At 39.6% G+C, this 20,993-nt stretch overlaps 1 protein-coding gene across 1 annotated transcript in view; it reads right to left on the bottom strand.

Annotated features, from left to right (window-relative positions):
- LOC124545308 (trypsin-1-like) overlaps positions 1-20,993 on the bottom strand; it is a 171,107-nt gene that overhangs the window by 52,870 nt on the left and 97,244 nt on the right. The window contains exon 5 of the mRNA XM_047124213.1: positions 15,126-15,217. Within this exon, the coding sequence (XP_046980169.1) occupies positions 15,126-15,217 (92 nt within the window). The remainder of the gene's footprint in view (positions 1-15,125; positions 15,218-20,993) is intronic.

The raw sequence follows: 20,993 nt of genomic DNA, 5'->3' as shown, positions 1-20,993 counted from the left end.
ACTTAAAGAAGTAAATGAGTTTGCTACTTGGGAAGGAAATAACTGATGACTGTCAAAGTAGGGAGGATATAAAATTTAGACTGACTATGGCAAGGAAAGCGTTTTTGAAGAAGAGAAATTTGTTAACATTGAGTATAGATTTAAGGGTCAGGAAGTCTTTTTCTGAAAATATTTGTATGGATTGTAGCCATGTATGGATGTGAAACATGCACGATAACTAGTTTAGACAAGAAGAGAATAGAAGCTTTCGAAATGTGGTGCTACAGAAGAATGCTGAAGATTAGATGGTTAGATCATGTAACTAATGAGGAAGTATTGAATAGAATTGAGTAGAAGAGGAATCTGTGAAACAACTTGACTACATGAAGGGATCGGTTAGTAGGACACATTCTAAGGCATCAAGGGGGTCACTAATTTAGTACGGGAGTGAAGTGTGTGTGTGTGTGGGGGGGGGGGGGGGGGGGGTGGGGGGGTTACAATCATAGAGGGAGGCTGAGAGATGAATACATTAAGCAGATTCAGAAAGATGTAGAGTGCAGTACTTACTCAGAGATGAAGAGGCTTGCACAGGATATATAGCATGGATAGCTGCATCAAACCAGTCTCTGAACTGAAGGTCACAACAACAACAACAATGATAATGACAGTGCTAACAGTATCTGAAAGTTGTACAATAGTTTCAACTTTAATTTGAAATGGCAGATATGACAAGAACTGTACATTAATGTTGTCAGCTGATTTATGACATTTTATGAGAAAAGTTAAGGGGCATCTGCCATAGCTTCCATCAACATCTCAATGATGCTACATGAAGAAACAGAGAAGAAAACTGTAAGGGTGGAAAAAATTAGAATGTGCACAATAGATTATCATGAATGTTGAATGTAGAGATAGGAAGATTATCTCAAAACAGGAAGGGATGGTAATGATATCAAACTAGGTCAATTAATTTTTTAAGAAGCAGCTTCTCACAAACAAGGAAGAATTTATCAAGCAAAATCTTCTACAACAAAGACAATATGATATAATGTATTGACCTTGTATGTGTTAAAACCCTTTCACATTAATATGAATCCTAACTGAAATAATTCACTGTGCAGTTTGACTGCATTCTAAAGTAAACTTCTAAAATAAAAAAAAAATACTTAAGGAACAAAACCGTCATGAAAACGATTGGAACGTTAATCTGGGAACATCTGTTGTATTACAAAACTTGTGGCTCTCTTTGCTAAAAATCCTGAAGGACATTGAATTCACTATGTCACCTACATATCTTCTGAGAGGAGAACTGTCAGCTGAGAAAAGTAGAGGTAACATCACTTGCAGATTATTTCCCTGTGAGTGTAATCTGCACGTTTTGAAAGTTGGGAAATAGGTTGCTATACCCTATATGTCTATCATAAACCAATACACAGAAAGTGTTAGTGAAAAGGTGAACAGGAGAGTTGTTGCATCTACTTTTCTCATGAATTAATCAATGGACTGAGATTGGTGGATTTAAATAAATTTGTCTCTTCAGTTTCAGGCACACAGTTAGTTTTTATATGTCCTCGGTCCCAGCATTTGTTTTCAGAGCACCGGCTTGGTGACTCCAGCGTTCTTGAGCTGGGGACTGGTAAGTGCAACCAGGTCTTTGTACCATAAGCACTGGAAATGCTTCAGTGACCACTGTACAGCATGGCAGAGGAATGCTATGTGTCACAGGGAATGGGAATCTTGACTTGACCACCAGGATCACAAGGATCATAAAAATCTCCCAAGGTATGTTGTGGACCTATGAGATGTGTGGATGTTGAGGTGGAACAGTTTTTAGTGGGCAATCTCTAGGGAATTTGCTGCACCTCAATTATATGATTTACTTAGGCATGTGGGGCTCTGTCAAGGTGGACTTTTAGTCACACTGTACCAGTTATTAGGGTTTCTTCCCTTTTCATTCACTTATGGAGCATGGGAAGAATGATTGTTTGAATACCTCTGTGTGTGCTGTAATTATTCCAATCTTACTTTCATGATTCCTGTATAAGTAATACATAGGGGGTTGTAGTATATTCCTAGAGTCATCATTTAAAGCTGGTTCTTGAAACTTTGTTAACAGATTTTCTCAGGATAGTTTATGTCCATCTTCAAGACTCTGCCAGTTCAGTTCTTTCAGTATGTCTGTGTCACTCTCCCATGGATCAAACAAACTTGTGACCATTCATGCTGCCCTTCTCTGTATATGTTCAATATCCCCTATTAGCTCTAACTGGTATGTGTCCCACACACTTGAGCAATATTCTAGAACCAGTCATATGAGTGATCTGTAAGTCATCTCCTTTGTAGACTGCACTTCCACAGTATTCTACCAATAAACCGAAGTCTATCCCCGCTTTACCCATGACTGTGCCTATGCGATGATTCCACTTCAGATCACTGCAATGTGGTATACCCAGTTATTTCTATGAATTGGTTGACTCCAGTGGTGACTCATTGACATTAGAGTCATAGGATATTAGGTTTCTTGAAGTGCACCATTTTACATTTTTGAACATTTAAAGCAAGTTGCCAGTCTTTGCAGCACTGTTAAATCTTATCTAGATGTGACTGAATATATATGCAGCTTCTTTCAGACAGTACTTCATTACAGATAACTTCATTACTGGTAAAAAGTCTGAGGTTATTATTAATATTGTCTGCAAGGTTATTAATACCCAACACGAACATCAAGGGTCCCAATATACTTCCCTGGAGCACATCTGAAATTATTTCTACATCTGATGATGACTCTCCATCCAAGATAGCATGCTGCATCCTCCTACCATTAAGCCCTCAATCCAGTCACAAATTTCGCTTGATACCATGGATGATCGTACTTTTGGCAGTAAGTGTAGGTGCAGTACTGATTCAAATGCTTTTTGGACATCAAGAAATGTTGCATCTTTCTGACTTCCTTGATCTAAAGCTTTCAGTATGTCTTGTGAGAAAGGTGTGATTTGGATTTCACAAGACTTATGTTCTCAGTATCCTTGCCGGTTATCATGGAGGATGTCATTCTGTTCAAGATATGTCATTATGTTTGACCTCAGTATATGTTACATGATTCTTTAACAAATCAATGTCAAGGGTACTGGACAGTAGTTTTACGGATCACTTCTACTATCCTTCTTGTAGACAGGTGTGATCTGCACCTTTTTCCAACAACTGACACCATTTTTTGTTCAAGGGATCTATGATAGATTATGGTTACAAGAGGAGCTAACTCAGCTGCAAAAATGTCTTCCTTGTCATAACCATTCTCTCTGAATACATCTCCAATGCTGCAGTTCATACTGTAAGTGGTTGTCATCACAAATAATCTTTGCTCTGTGTAGTAATGTGTTCAGGATTGCTTTCTTGTGTACCAGATGGTGAAAACTATAGGCATTCAAATATCGATCAGTGTTCATTGGCTTGCTGTACACCGAATGAGCAAGCCAGCCTCCTGCCTTTCACTCAACTAAAACATCTAAGAATGATAACTTGCTACCCTTCCCCACCTCTTTAGTAAAATTAACTAGCACGGTTGACGTGTGGTGTACCATGCACAAGCAACATATTAGACAAAGGGAGCTTGACAAGTTGGGCATAGCTGAGAATTGCCTGGAAAACAGGCACAAAATACAGTTTGATAAGGTAAGTTTTGGCTCATGCATCAAGACACTGCGATTCCATTACAAAAGTGGCAGCTGAGATTAGAATAAACAGCAACCATTTTAACAGAGACAAGTACACACTTAGTAGGGCTTGGGGATGGGCACTGGACACTGAGAGAAAGCAAAGACAGATGCTTGATGTTTGTAGGGAGGCATGAGTGGGAGTTTGAAACATGGTGCCAGCCCCTCGTGCCACTTGACATCACTCAGTCTCATGGCAGGCCAGAGCTGCGAAGATTTGCTCAACTTGTCTTCTGTGTAAATGTTGTGTTCGCCCTCTCTGGTCGGTGCCATAGCCTACAATCACGCTTATATGAGTGGAAAACTGTACCAGCCCCAGCAATCAGTGCTTTTTACTCCTGATGACAATGCTGGAGATAGCCATTGAAAGCTTGGGTATTTTATTTAGATTGACACAGTTGAAAACCAAGAAGATTTTGTTTTGACATGCTGCTGTGAAGGACTACAAGGTCTTGTACTATAATCATCAATAGTAACCTTAATCATGCTTTATAGATACTTTTGGCCACATTTCATTATATTTATGTGAAAAAAGTATATTTCTGATAAGTTTTGGATGCTTGCAAATGTTTATTTTTGAGAAAAATTGTAAATTATGAGTGTTGTGCATAACCTATTTCACAGTTACTATAAATAATCACATATTATAAAAGTGAATCAACAAGCTTAATTTAAAGTTATTTGTTTACTGTTCTGAAAAATATTGCACCTAGGGCAATACAGCCCCACTGTGTCTGCTTTTCTTGGGTACATAATGAGTTAATTGCTACTCATAAGCAGCTGGAAATTGGCCAAGCTACAGTCAAGCAATTGGAACTTGCTGTGAATGGACGTGTTGGAAGGGCTACCAAGAGTCATGTACCAGATATACCTCAAATGATAACCTGTTCCGTGGATATTGTATCTTCTGTAGGAAATACAGGATCTAGCACTAGTCATCCACTTGACTGTGAATGGTTCATGAGTGGTAGGTCTAGACATCCTACACAAGGGAGATACAGACCAAGGAGAACTCAGGATGTTACACCCATTGTAATTGAAGCTGTACCAATGAGTCTCACTTCACATGCTGGTAAATGTGCTGCCTCTGGTCAAAGGGGAAAAAGGGGGGTGGGGGGTAGGGGTCTATTAATCATCGGCAGTTCAAATGTATGGCAAATAATGGTACTCTTAAATGAAATTGCAGATGAAAAGGAACACCATGTACATTCAATGTGTATGCCTAGGGGCCTCATTCAGTATTTTGGAGAGACTATTCCAGCAGCCATTGAGTGAACAGTGTGCAACCATTGCAGGTTGTGGCAGATGCTGAGACAAACAATGCCTGCCATCTGGGCTCCGAGGTCATACTTGGATCATTCTAGTGACTGGCACAGAAGGTTGATAATATCAGCTTGCTCATGGAGTTTCAAAAATGCTCACAATCTGCAACATTGTCCCCTGAACAGATTGTGACCTCTGGTACTGAGTCAAGTTGAAGACTTAAACCAGAGACTGCAAAGGTTCTGTGATGAGCTAGGCTGTGACTTCCTGGACTTGTGGCATAGGATTGAGAACTACAAGGGCCCCATAAATGAGGTCAGATGTGCACTACACATCAGTGGCTGTTACCCAGATAGCTGACTCTGTGATGGGTGGACATAAGAGATTTTTTTGGATTAAGCAACTCTCCATGGTAATGATAGCTGCAGGAGACCTCGAAGTATCAGTGAAAGATCCAAAGAAATACACCAAAGATGAGTGTATTAAAATTCTAGTGTTTAATTGCTGAAGCATTCACAAGAAAATGCCAGAGTTTGAAGTGCTCCTAAAAAACAGTGAAGCTCATATTGTACTAGGTACAGAAAGCTGGTTAAAACCTGAAGTTGACAACAAGGTGATTTCATGGAAAATTTGAGCATATGTTGAAAGGATAGGATAATGGGAAATGGATGTGGCATACTTGTCACAGTAGACAAGAAACTCAAATCCATCAAGGCAGAAATTGCAGTTGCATGCAAGATTGTTTAGGCAAGGCTTAGTATTGGGGGAGATTATAAATGGATCCTTCAATTAACCACCAGCCTCACATCCTCATGTAACCCAGAACTTCATTTTGCTTGTATGTACATTCCCCCAATCATTCTGCAAACATTGGAAAGACTTTAATTACCCAATAATCAATTGAGATAATTACAGTTTGGGATTTGTTAGTGGTACACATGACAAGACATTCTTTTAAACATTATCAAATGCCTTCTCTGAAAATTGTATACAGAAAATAGTCAGAATCCCTCTCATAATGGAAATATATTAGATCTAATGCAAAAAATACATGATGTCTGCATTGAAACTGATATCAGTGATGATGAGACAGTTATAGCAACAATGATTACCAAAGCACAAAAGGCAACTAAAACAAATAAAATAATTTATGAAACTTCCTGGCAGATTAAAACTGTGTGCCGGACCAAGACTCGAACTCGGGACCTTTGCCTTTCGCGGGCAAGTGCTCTACGAGCTGAGCTACCCAAGCATGACTCACGCCCCATTCTCACAGCTTTACTGCAAGAGAGCTTCTGTAGAGTTTGGAAGGTAGGAGACGAGGCACTAGCAGAAGTAAAGCTGTGTGAACCGGGTGTGAGTCGTGCTTGGGCAGCTCAGTTGATAGAGCACTTGCCCGCAAAAGGCAAAGGTCCCGAGTTCGAGTCTCAGTCCGGCACACAGTTTTAATATGCCAGGAAGTTTCATATCAGCGCACACTACGCTACAGAGTGAAAATCTCACTCTGGAAAATGATTTATATTTTCAGCAAACTAGATAAAGAGGTAGTAGTGTCATATCTTAAGGAGGGACTTTAAAATTTTTGCTCAGGACAGAGCATACAGAGGAATGATGACTCATGTTTATGAGAATAATTGACAATGAACAGGATAGATATGTACCCAGTAGAACAATTCCATGTTATAGAGTCACTGTAAAGAAACTTCTAAAATCAGAGAAAACTACACAATAGGTATAAAACAATGTATACGGTTATAGATTGATGTTGAATGAAATGAATTTGGCTGTCAAGAGATCAATGTGTGAAGCTATCAGTGACTACTTAGCAGAATATTATTGAAAAGTCTTTCACAAAACCCAAAGAAATTCTCGCCATATGTAAAGGCTGTTAGTAACACCTAAATTAGTGTCTAGTCACACACAGCCTGAAGTTGAGGATAGAATTTTCAACAGTTCCTTTACAAAGAAAAACCCTGGAGTACTGCCCCAGTTTAAGTTTCATACCACTGAAAAGATGAGTGTCAGTGGTATTGAGAAACAGTCAAAATTATTAAAAATTAACACTTGTTGAAAGATTTCCAAGCTTTATAGAGAAGAGCCTGCCACTGAATGATGTTATCATAAAAGTCATAATACCTCATTTTATAATTATAACAACAAAAATAATAAATTTTTGACAATATAAGTAACTGTATAAATAAAAAAAAAAATACTCTCCAAGGAGTGACAGGCGAACACACACATAAAAAATGGTTTTACTTACTTGAGCTTCCGGAGACAGTGGCTCCTTCTTCTGGTGGAAGGGTTGAAGGGGAAGGAAGAGGGGTGAAGAAAAAGAATTGGAGATATTTAGGGAAAGGGGTAGAGTTCATAAAAGTCACCCAGAACTCTGGGTTGGGTAGTCTTACCAGATGGGGTGAGAAGGAAAGATACGTCTCATCCCATCCAGTAGGTCCCTGTTTTTTTATGCATCTGCTCAGGGAGTAGACTTTTTTATAATTTTGTAATTAAGAACACATTTTACTATTGACTGAACTATTGATACTTGTAATCTATTTCATTTCCCAGACCACTGGTCATTCCTTAGAGCGAATACTCTTTCCACACTAGCATTGTGTTCGTGAACACTGAAGATGAACTGGACCGATTTAGTAATTGCAATTACTGCTCTATACACCCACACTGTTCAGAGAAATTGGTCTATGTCTCCTGACATGATTTGATGGCCAGTTATCAGTATTACTGCCGTCGAAGTTGAGGAAGCAAAACTGGCCAAACAATGCACTATTGTCTATTGATTACCCTTTATCTTGCAGAAATATTACTGTCTTTATCACTTCATTCAAAACAGGCTCTGAGCCAGCAACACCCACTTGAAATTGGCAAATCCTTTCAAGTTCATTGACCATTTTTTAAAATAATCCACAAATGTTTTGTAAAACTGTTCAATATGATAATGAAATTTCTGAATGTCCCTAGCTGATGCAACCTCTCTTTTCAGCAAGATAGATATCATTCCCCCCCCCACGAACCATGGACCTTGCCGTTTGTGGGGAGGCTTGCGTGACTCAATGATACAGGTAGCCGTACCGTAGGTGCAACCACAACGGAAGGGTATCTGTTGAGAGGCCAGACAAATGTGTGGTTCCTGAAGAGGGGCAGCAGCCTTTTCAGTAGTTGCAGGGGCAACAGTCTGGATGATTGACTGATCTGGCCTTGTAACATTAACCAAAACAGCCTTGCTGTGCTGGTACTGCGAACGGCTGAAAGCAAGAGGAAACTACAGCCGTAATTTTTCCCGAGGGCATGCAGCTTTACTGTATGGTTAAATGATGATGGCGTCCTCTTGGGTAAAATATTCCGGAGGTAAAATAGTCCCCCATTCGGATCTCCGGGCGGGGACTACCCAAGAGGACGTCGTTATCAGGAGAAAGAAAACTGGCATTTCACGGATCGGAGTGTGGAATGTCAGATCCCTTAATCGAGCAGGTAGGTTAGAAAATTTAAAAAGGGAAATGGATAGGTTAAAGTTAGATATAGTGGGAGTTAGTGAAGTTCGGTGGCAGGAGGAACAAGACTTCTGGTCAGGTGAATACAAGGTTATAAATACAAAATCAAATAGGGGTAATGCAGGAGTAGGTTTAATAATGAATAAAAAAATAGGAGTGCGGGTAAGCTACTACAAACAGCATAGTGAACGTATTATAGTGGCCAAGATAGACATGAAGCCCATGCCTACCACAGTAGTACAAGTTTATATGCCAACTAGCTCTGCAGATGATGAAGAAATTGAAGAAATGTATGATGAAATAAAAGAAATTATTCAGGTAGTGAAGGGAGACGAAAATTTAATAGTCATGGGTGACTGGAATTCGACAGTAGGAAAAGAAGAGAAGGAAACATAGTAGGTGAATATGGATTGGGGCTAAGAAATGAAAGAGGAAGCCGTCTGTTAGAATTTTGCACAGAGCATAACTTAATCATAGCTAACACTTGGTTCAAGAATCATAAAAGAAGGTTGTATACATGGAAGACTCCTGGAGATACTAAAAGGTATCAGATAGATTATATAACGGTAAGACAGAGATGTGGGAACCAGGTTTTAAATTGTAGGAAATTTCCAGGGGCAGATGTGGACTCTGAGTAGATTAAAACTGAAGAAATTGCAAAAAGGTGGGAATTTAAGGAGATGGGACCTGGATAAACTGAAAGAACCAGAGGTTGTACAGAGTTTCAGGGATAGCATAAGGGAACAATTGACAGGAATGGGGAAAAGAAATACAGTAGAAGACGAATGGGTAGCTCTGAGGGATGAAGTAGTGAAGGCAGCAGAGGATCAAGTAGGTAAAAAGACGAGGGCTAGTAGAAATCCTTGGGTAACAGAAGAAATATTGAATTTAATTGATGAAAGGAGAAAATATAAAAATGCAGTAAATCAAGTAGGCAAAAAGGCATACAAATGTCTCAAAAATGAGATCGACAGGAAGTGCAAAATGGCTAAGCAGGCATGGCTAGAGGACAAATGTAAGGATGTAGAGGCTTATCTCACTAGAGGTAAGATAGATACGGCCTACAGGAAAATTAAAGAGACCTTTGGAGAAAAGAGAGCCACTTGTATGAATATAAAGAGCTCAGATGGAAACTCAGTTCTAAGTAAAGAGGGGAAAGCAGAAAGGTGGAAGGAGTATATAGAGGGTCTATACAAGGGCGATGTACTTGAGGACAATATTATGGAAATGGAAGAGGATGTAGATGAAGATGAAATGGGAGATATGATACTGCGTGAAGAGTTTGACAGAGCACTGAAAGACCTGATTCGAAACAAGGCCCCGGGAGTAGACAAAATTCCATTGGAACTACTGACGGCCTTGGGAGAGCCAGTCCTGACAAAACTCTACCATCTGGTGAGCAAGATGTATGAAACAGGCGAAATACCCTCAGACTTCAAGAAGAATATAATAATTCCAATCCCAAAGAAAGCAGGTGTTGACAGATGTGAAAATTACCGAACCATCAGTTTAATAAGCCACAGCTGCAAAGTACTAACACGAATTATTTACAGGCGAATGGAAAAACTGGTAGAAGCCGACCTCGGGGAAGATCAGTTTGGATTCCATAGAAATGTTGGAACACGTGAGGCAATACTGACCTTACGACTTATCTTAGAAGAAAGATTAAGGAAAGGCAAACCTACGTTTCTAGCATTTGTACTCCTAGAGAAAGCTTTTGACAATGTTGACTGGAATACTCTCTTTCAAATTCTAAAGGTGGCAGGGGTAAAATACAGGGAGCGAAAGGCTATTTACAATTTTTACAGAAAGCAGATGGCAGTTATAAGAGTTGAGGGGCATGAAAGGGAAGCAGTGGTTGGGAAGGGAGTGAGACTGGGTTGTAGCCTCTCCTCAATGTTATTCAATCTGTATATTGAGCAAGCAGTAAAGGCAACAAAAGAAAAAGTTGGAGTAGGTATTAAAATCCATGGAGAAGAAATAAAAACTTTGAGGTTCGCCGATGACATTGTAATTCTGACAGAGACAGCAAAGGGCTTGGAAGAGCAGTTGAACGGAATGGACAGTGTCTTGAAAGGAGGATATAAGATGAACATCAACAAAAGCAAAACAAGGATAATGGAATGTAGTCGAATTAAGTCGGGTGATGCTGAGGGAATTAGATTAGGAAATGAGACACTTAAAGTAGTAAAGGAGTTTTGCTATTTGTGGAGCAAAATAACTGATGATGGTCGAAGTAGAGAGGATATAAAATGTAGACTGGCAATGGCAAGGAAAGCGTTTCTGAAGAAGAGAAATTTGTTAATATCGAGTATAGATTTAAGTGTCAAGAAGTCGTTTCTGAAAGTATTTGTAAGGAGTGAAGCCCTGTATGGGAGTGAAACATGGAAAATAAATAGTTTGGACAAGAAGAGAATAGAAGCTTTTGAAATGTGGTGCTATGGAAGAATGTTGAAGCTTAGGTGTGTAGATCACATAACTAATGAGGAGATATTGAATAGGATTGGGGAGAACAGAAGTTTGTGGCACAACTTGACTAGAAGAAGGGATCGGTTGGTAGGACATGTCCTGAGGCATCAAGGGATCACAAATTTAGCATTGGAGGGCAGCGTGAAGGGTAAAAATCGTAGAGGGAGACCAAGAGATGAATACACTAAGCAGATTCAGTAGGATGTAGGTTGCAGTAGGTACTGGGAGATGAAGGAGCTTGCACAGGATAGATTAGCATGGAGAGCTGCATCAAACCAGTCTCAGACTGAAGACCACAGGCCGGCCGGTGTGGCCGTGTGGTTCTAAGCGCTTCAGTTTGGAGCCGCGTGACCGCTACGGTCGCAGGTTCGAATCCTGCCTCGGGCATGGATGTGTGTGATGTCCTTAGGTTAGTTAGGTTTAAGTAGTTCTAAGTTCTAGGGGACTGATGACCTTAGAAGTTAAGTCCCACAGTGCTCAGAGACATTTTTTTGAAGACCACAACAACACCAACAACAGATGTCATTTTGAGTGGCACAAATTTTTACTCTTTATGCCATCATATAACTCAGACATCTTCCAAAATTACAGCTAATTCTCTAATACTGCTATCTGTCTTCTTGAGTTCAAGTATTTATCTCTGAAATACACTCATATGACAGTCCAAAAGCCCATAAATATTGTTCTTTCAGAGGATGCTGAAACAGAGTTCCCAGAAATTTATATGGTTTTCTCTTTTGAGAGGAAGAATGGCTTAAGAGCATCATATAATTTCAGTACTCTCTCTACTGCAACAAACAAAGATAACCACCTTGTTTTCGTATGTGACAACACTGCACGATACTCTGTGTCAATAAATGCACAAAATTCTTTCAGACACTCCATTCATACTGTGTATATGGAGAAGTAACTGGGAAGTTTAGCATTTCCACATCAGCACTCTCATGTCAGCAGCTGCCTTTGCAGCATTAAGTAATACATGTGTGGGAAATCCAACTCCTACAAGATTTTCACTAACTCCACTTTTCAATTTTGTGAAGACGTTGTTTGTACCAGCTACTTACACTCACACAAAATTTGTGTTGGCACAGCCACCACAAAATGCTAAGCACTTACTTTTATTAATTTTGTTTTCCTCTACGGCAGTGATGCAAAACTTGCTTATTACAGAGGCAGTTTGATTTGGAAGAGAGGGAATTTCAGTAGAATGCGATTTGATGCCGCAAAATACTGAATAGTTAATGAAAATATTTTCTCAGCTTTGTGATTACTAGCACCTGTAACTACACCAAAATAACAGGCCTTGGAAAGATCATTGCATATTCGTTCGACAGTAATGGGTGCTAACACTGGTTTCATAACTGCTGTTGATTTTGTTCAGCCCAATGTCACATTTTTCGCTACTCCGGAATCATTACAAAGTTTGGAGCTTATCCTAGAAGTACAGTCCACTGATTTCAAAGACATATGTTGTATAACTGTATGATAGCATGCTGCTAATTTTGCTGTGTCACTAATTTGGCCTGTTTAAATGAATTTGAAACAAAATAAGTGTCCATTTTGTTCAAAGTGCTTGCAGAGTACAAGTCTGATTTATGCTGTATGCTAGCTTAATGATCCTTAATATGTGCTCTTCCCCCATGTAAAACTGAAACACAGCACCTACAAATTACACATTCTACTTCATAGTCACTTCCCCCTTGTTTTATCAAAAACCATCCTCCTGAATATTTTTCTAGGAATGAACACTTTCTTTTGGCATTTTGAGTTTTCTTGTAACAACCAAATGCTTTAATAACAAATTAACCATGATATGACTCAGACAGAGAAAAAGAGAACCACTGTGTTACAAAGTTTGAACTGAACCAAGATATGGGACAATAATGGAAATTCAGCAACACTGCCATGCAATGATACTCCTTAAGGGACTCAGTCAGCTTCAATAATAAAAACTTTCATTATTTAGCTAATATAGGCCCCCACAATAATTTTGAGAAAAAATAGGTATGAGAATATTTCTCTGATATCCGGAACAAACTGCCAGCTGAAAAATATTTTTTTGGGACATTGATTTCTCTAATCCGAAACTGGGATGGACACAGAAAACTGGCACATCTGGTAATCCTAGTATACCTCATGCTCTTTTCTGAATTACAAATATTCTTTTTAAGTAGTTACCTTATGCATGTACCCATACATAAATTGAGCAGGACACATGTGGGAGCACAAGTCCATAGTAAATTGACCAGAGAGTTTTATTATACACAACTTTTATCATGTCGCTTATGAGGAAAATTTGTTTGTTTATCTTTTACACAGTAAAAGGCAAATGACAAATTCTTCTCAATAATAGTTCTTAAAAATGTTTTGCAGTGTACTTAATTAATTACCTTTCTATTTATTTTAAAATTTAGACTGTACATTTCACTCTGTTTAGTCTGGGACTCTACATATGTTGTTTTAGACAAATTCATAATTAAAGATGGTTTTGTAGTACATATTTTCATTTTCAATACTCAGAACTGCTTCCTTTTCAAGCAATTCCTTTGTATAAGCTGCACAGGTCATTGTTGTTTCATCAGCATACATTGTAAGTATCTGATTTACGTTGTCTGAGAAATCAGTTAAATAGAGAATAAATAGTACTGCCCTGAGTACAGGACCTTGTGGCACACCACTTTCAACAGTTTGTAACTCAAGCATGTAACTGTTCATATTTCTTCCATTAGTATCTTCGGTTTCGGTTTCCACGCACTGTTTGCTAACCAGAATGTACAACTTTTTTATGAAATGAGATTTCCTTCAAATCTCATACTGATGCAGTTTCTCTACTGGCTTGAAATGATTTGTGCACTCAAATGCTTTAGAGAGGTCCATGAAGATCCCACAAGTTTTCTACTGCCTGCTAACCGAACTCAACACTTGTTCAATGAAATCTGTTGTGTCCCAGTAAAAGTAGCTCATCCGTTATTTATAAATCTGATTTTTGAATTTATAATACTAAATTTACAGGACAATTGTGAGCTTAGTAACACTGACATAGACTACCTGGTATGAAGTTAGAATGTTTCAAGAACAAATTTAATGAAGTTTTTAAATGTATAATTTGCTGAACATGCATTCGCTTCAGGTGTGCTTTGTTTAATATGAGAAGCAAGAAACAACATTTTGTGCTTACTTCAGTGTTTTGATATTTTTTAGGCTCATAATACCTTTTACTTAATGCATGTTATAGAACACAATACTTGATTCAATGCTTATACATGCATTAAGACACAGAGTTTAAGAAGATTATGGACAAAAATTTTATACCATTCTTACTGCAAAATAGCAGAAAGTTCATGTAACAATGATGGAGGTGGATACTGCTCTCCAAAGTAGACCAAAAGACTCAATAATATTGAGATCTGGTGACTGTGGTGGCCAAGAGAGATGCGTCATTTCATACTTGTGCTCACAAAACTGTTCTGACCTATGTGAGCTGTATGAACAGGGGCCTTGTCATTGGGAAACACACGTTGTACTATGGAATAGATCTGACCAAAAAAAAATGGCTATATAATCCTTAGCAGTAATGTGATCTTGCAGAGTAACCAAGGGGCCCTTGGAATACCAATATATGGCTGCCCAATCATCATCGAACCACCGCCATGTGTCACTCTTGGGATGCAAACTTGACCAGGAGCTGGAAACAAATGGTTCAAATGGCTCTGAGCACTATGGGACTTAACATCTGAGGTCATCAGTCCCCTAGAACTTAGAACTACTTAAACCTAACTAACCTACGAACATCACTCACATCCATGCCCGAGGCAGGATTCGAACCTGCGACCGTAGCAGTCACGCGGTTCCGGACTGAAGCGCCTAGAACCAGTCGGCCACATTGGCCGGCAGCTGGAAACAGTCTAAAATAAAACTTATCTAATCAAATGACATTCTTTCACTGCTCCATAGTCCAGGTTTTAAGGCTTCGGCACCGTGCTTTCCTGTTATGGACATTTGCATTAGTGATAAGAGGTTTGAATTCCAGCTCACCTGACATTTCCCTGCTTCTGGAGCTCCCTTCATGTTACAGGAATTATTGTAAAAAGAACTGACATCAGCTTATTTCTACAACTTCTAATTAATGATATTGTGTGACATATAACTGTTATTGAACAGAATTGTTACATTAAAAAATAATTTTACTTACATGATGTATCCCTCATGTGTGATGATTTTTGTAACACTGGAATTTTGCAGTGTACTGCCAGGATTGTTTTGGTCAATAAAACCAGCTTTTACCTGTGGAGTTAAAAATAAGCATTTTTATGATAATCAGCAGTTACACACTAAAGATACAAAATGATTATTATGGTCTTTAAATACTTTCATGGGTCAGCAATTTGATTTCAGACATTAATCTGAAAATACTAAAACTTGGATAGTTTTGATTTATTTTTCACAAGTCTAAAAAAGAACAACATGTATTAAAACCTTCTGTATTTGGCACTAGTTCAGTCTCTTCAGAAATCAAATTCAACCAGAATGTGTGTTTATCTGTTTTCCATCTTGGACAATGCTACCATCATTTATACTTAGATCATAAGTTGCTGACACTTCTTGTGTTGGTGAATATCAAAACTTTCTTTACGCTCTTCACACAGGTTCTTTGTTTCTCAGTTGTCAATAAATGTTTGTCAAATATGTCTCCACAAATTCCTCCTGTATTTTAGCATTATTTCATTATGATTAGCCAGAATCCTTAAAAGATAATGTATGAACACAAGCTTCCAACCACATGCAAATCCTTGACTTTTGTGGGCTAATTAAAGAAAAATCTGAAATTGTGGCTGTAATACTATAGTCTACAGAATACTGAGCCAATGCAGGAAGGAACTTAGTTGACCAGGTAATTTGCACCAGAGAGGCACATAGATTATTGATACCACACTCCTCTATCATAGCCCAATATTTTGGCCATAAAACAACATACAACTTTTTAAAAAATTCCCTTTATATTTCCCTGCAGGTATTGTATTTTGCTAGGTTTCTCTAGAATACTCTACACAAAAAAACTGGTACTGCTGAAATTCTTGAAGAAGTCAGTCATTGAGGAATAGTGGGATTCAATTGGATTAGAACTGGAATCCAGTACCATCTTTAATCCACTCTCAAAAGTAGTGGCGAAAATACTAAGAAAATCATATAATTCTGGGAATTTTAAACCTTCCTCAACAATTATTAAATTGATGGAAAATAGTAAGGAGGTATATGTCCCATTCAGACACACAAAACTGCATTACTTCCTAACTTACCTAAAGTATCAAAAAGGAATGCCAAATTTAATTAAAATCACAGTATTATGTCAATCAGATCAGTGAATTAGTGAATTAGCAGTCTAGTTAAAAGTTGATTACTTGACTCTCTACAGTAAATTGTTAATTTCTTAGGATGGATAGGATGTGTGACTGCTGTGTACGGACACAGGAGGAGCTGGACACTGTTTGCGAACAGCTGAACATGCTGATGGCCGCGGTCAGCCACCTTCAGGCTGCTGCCTCGGAGTGTAGTGGCAGTGGAGAGTCTGGTGCGTCACATGGTACACCTCAGGTGTTACACACTTCACCCACAGTCCCTGCTGCCGAGACATATTTGTGGGTACCGGGTGTGGTTAGGCCACCCTCTCCCCAAGGGGAGTGGCGGGTTCAATGGCGTTCGTGTCGCTTGAGGTGGAGGGTCAATGTGGAGGCTGGCCATGTGGCATCGCCCGCTCTGCCTGTGAGTGGACATGTGGCCACTCCTTCAGCAAGGTCTGAGCAGGCACACGGGAGGAGAGGTTTATTAGTGATTGGGAGCTCCAATGTTAGGCGAGTGATGGAGCTCCTTAGGGAAATAGTGGAAAGGTCAGGGAAGAAGGCCAAGGTTCACTCTGTCTGCTTGCCAGGGGGGGGGGGGGGGGGGGGGGGGGTCTCATCCGAGATGTGGGGGAGGCCCTGCCGGCAGTGAAAGAGAGCACTGGGTGCACCCGACTGAAAATTGTTGCTCGTGGCTTCTATTCTTTGTCTGAGTTTATGGAACATCATAATAAGTAAACCTCATTTACCAAATTTCACTAATTGTCAATTCATATTATAGTTTACATTGTGCTTATCATGTCGTCTCACTTAATAACTGCTTTTGTCACATGGAGAATCAATCTAGTACACCAACCTACATTATTGTGCATTTTTATTATGTCAACAGTGTAGTCAAAATGACTTCTGTATTGTAAACTAACTAGGATTACCACTGTCCTATATCACATGTACAAGCAATGTATGAAACTGATTCTTGGACCAATTCTTGGACCATGTCGGCACCAATGACTCCTGCCATCTGGATTCAGAGGTCATCCTCAGTTCATACAGGCGGTTGGCAGAGTTGGTGAAGGCGGAAAGCGTCGCTCGTTGGGTGGAATCTGAGCTAACTATTTGTAGTGTCGTTCCCAGAACCAATCGTGGTCCTCTGGTTTCGAGCCGAGGGGGAAGGCTTAAACCAGAGGCTCAGACGATTCTGTGGAGATCTCCGGTGCAAATTTCTCGACCTCCGCTATCGGGTGGAGAACTGTAGGGTCCTCCTGCATAGGTCAGGCGCGCACTACACGCAGGAAGTGGCTACAAGGGTAGCGGAGTACACGTGGAGTGCACCTGTGGGGTTTTTAGGTTAGAGAATTCCCTCCCTAGGCCCAACAAGATGCCTCCAGAGACGCGACAAGGTGCTGTTGTGGTCTTCAGTCCTGAGACTGGTTTGATGCAGCTCTCCATGCTACCCTATCCTGTGCAAGTTTCTTCATCTCCCAGTACCTACTGCAACCTACATCCTTCTGAATCTACTTAGTGTATTCATCTCCTGGTCTCCCTCTACAATTTTTACCCTCCACACTGCCCTCCAATGCTAAATTTGTGATCCCTTGATGCCTCAGAACATGTCCTACCAACTGGTCCCTTCTTCTCGTCAAGTTGTGCCACAAGCTCCTCTTCTCCCCAATTCTATTCAATATCTCCTCATTAGTTATGTGATCTACCCACCTAATCTTCAGCATTCTTCTGTAGCACCACATTTCAAAAGCTTCTATTCTCTTCCTGTCCAGACTATTTATCGTCCATGTTTCACTTCCATACATGGCTACACTCCATACAAATACTTTCAGAAACGACTTCCTGACACTTAAATCTATACTCATTGTTAACACATTTCTCTTCTTCAGAAACGCTTTCCTTGCCATTGCCAGTCTACATTTTATATCCTCTCTACTTCGACCATCGTCAGTTATTTTGCTCCACAAATAGCAAAACTCCTTTACTACTTTAAGTGTCTCATTTCCTAATCTAATTCTCTCAGCATCACCTGACTTTATTCGACTACATTCCATTATCCTTGTTTTGTTTTTGTTGATGTTTCCTCCTTTCAAGACACTGTCCATTCCGTTCAACTGCTCTTCCAAGTCCTCTGCTGTCTCTGACACAATTACAATGTCATCGGCGAACCTCAAAGTTTTTATTTCTTCTCCATGGATTTTAATACCTACTCCAACTTTTTCTTTTGTTGCCTTTACTGCTTGCTCAATATACAGATTGAATAACATTGGGGAGAGGCTAAAACCCTGTCTCACTCCCTCCCCAACCACTGCTTCCCTTCCATGCCCCTCGACTCTTATAACTGCCATCTGGTTTCTGTACAAATTGTAAATAGCCTTTCACTCCCTGTATTTTACCCCTGCCACCTTTAGAATTTGAAAGAGAGTACTCCAGTCAACATTGTCAAAAGTTTTCTCTAAGTCTACAAAAGCTAGAAACGTAGGTTTGCCTTTCCTTAATATTTCTTCTAAGATAAGTCGTAAGATCAATATTGCGTCACGTGTTCCAATATTTCTACAGAATCCAAACTGATCTTCCCCGAGGTCAGCTTCTACCAGTTTTTCCATTCGTCTGTAAATAATTTGTGTTAGTATTTTGCAGCTGTGACTTATTAAACTGATAGTTCGGTAATTTTCACATCTGTCAACACCTGCTTTCTTTGGGATTGGAATTATTATATTCTTCTTGAAGTCTGAGGGTACTTTGCCTGTCTCATACATCTTGCTCACCAGATGGTTGAGTTTTGTCAGGACCGGCTCTCCCAAGGCTGTCAATAGTTCTAATGGAATGTTGTCTACTCCTGGGGCCTTGTGTCGGCTCAGGTCTATCAGTGCTCTGTCAAACTCTTCACGTAGTATCGTATCTCCCATTTCATCTTCATCTACATTCTCTTCCATTTCCGTAATATTGTCCTCAAGTACATCGCCCTTGTATAGACCCTCTATACACTCCTTCCACCTTTCTGCTTTCCCTTCTTTGGTTAGAACTGGGATTCCATCTGAGCTCTTTATATTCATACAAGTGTTTCTCTTTTCTCCAAAGGTCTCTTTAATTTTCCTGTAGGCAGTATCTATCTTATCCCTAGTGAGACAAGCCTCTACATCCTTACATTTGTCCTCTAGCCATGCCTGCTTAGCCATTTTGCACTTCCTGTCGATCTCATTTTTGAGATGTTTGTATTCCTTTTTGCCTGCTTCATTTACTGCATTATTATATTTTCTCCTTTCATCAATCAAATTCAATATTTCTTCTATTACCCAAGGATTTCTACTAGCCCTCGTCTTTTTACCTATTTGATCCTCTGCTGCCTTCACTACTTCATCCCTCAGAGCTACCCATTCTTCTTCTACTGTACTTCTTTCCCCCATTCCCGTCAATTGTTCCCTTATGCTCTCCCTGAAACTCTGTACAACCTCTGGTTCAGTCAGTTTACCCAAATCCCATCTCCTTAAATTCCCACTTTTTTGCAGTTTTTTCAGTTTTAATCTACTGTTCATAACCAATAGATTGTGGTCAGGGTCCACATCTGCCCCTGGAAATGTCCTACAATTCTAAACCGGGTTCCTAAATCTCTGTCTTACCATTATATAATCTATCTGAAACCTTCCAGTATCTCCAGGCTTTTTCCATGTAATACAACCTTCTTTCATGATTCTTGAACCATGTGTTAGCTATGATTAAGTTATGCTCTGTGCAAAATTCTACCAGGCGGTTTCTTCTCATTCCTTACCCCCCGTCCACATTCACCTATTACTTTTCCTTCTCTTCCTTTTCCTACTGTCAAAGTCCAGCGTCCCATGACAGTTATAATTTTTCTTCCTTAACTATCTGAATAATTTTCTTTTATCTTATCATACATTTCATCAATCTCTTCATCATCTGCAGAGCTAGTTGGCATATAAACTTGTACAACTGTAGTAGGCGTGGGCTTCGTGTCTATCTTGGCCACAATAATGTGTTCACTATGCTGTTTGTAGCAGCTTACCTGCACTCCTTTTTTTTTTATTTATTATTAAACCTACTCCTGCATTACCCCTATTTGATTTTGTATTTATAACCCTGTATTCACCTGACCAGAAGTCTTTTTCCTCCTGTCACCGAACTTCACTAATTCCCACTATATCTAACTTTAACCTATCCATTTCCCTTTCTAAATTTTCTAACCTACCTGCTCGATTAAGGGATCTGACATTCCACACTCCGATCCGTGAAATGCCAGTTTTCTTTCTCCTGATAACGACGTCCTCTTGAGTAGTCGCTGCCCGGAGATCCGAATGAGAGACTATTTTACCTCCGGCATATTTTACCCAAGAGGACGCCATCATCATTTAACCATAGGGTAAAGCTGCATGCCGTCGAGAAAAATTACGCGACAAGGTAGCAGTAGGCAAAACGCAACAGGGAATGACAATATTAATGTGGTAATAGTAAACTGCACGAGCATCTATAGAAAGGTCCCAGAACTGCTCTCATTAATAAATGTTCACAATGCCCACACAGTTCGAGGGACCGAAAGTTGGCTGAATCCACATGTAAACAGTAATGAAATTCTAAACTCAGATTGGAATTTATACCGCAGAGACAGGCTGGACATTGAATGGGGAGGTGTGTTTATAGCGATAAAAAGTGCAATAGTAACGAAGGAAATTCACGGAGATTTGAAATGTGAAATAATTTGGGTG

This window comes from Schistocerca americana, chromosome 1 (genome assembly GCF_021461395.2).
Source record: "Schistocerca americana isolate TAMUIC-IGC-003095 chromosome 1, iqSchAmer2.1, whole genome shotgun sequence".
Classification (NCBI taxonomy): Eukaryota; Metazoa; Arthropoda; class Insecta; order Orthoptera; family Acrididae; genus Schistocerca; species Schistocerca americana.
The sequence above is the reverse complement of the archived record's forward strand: the minus strand, read 5'-3'. Positions and strand labels throughout refer to the sequence as shown.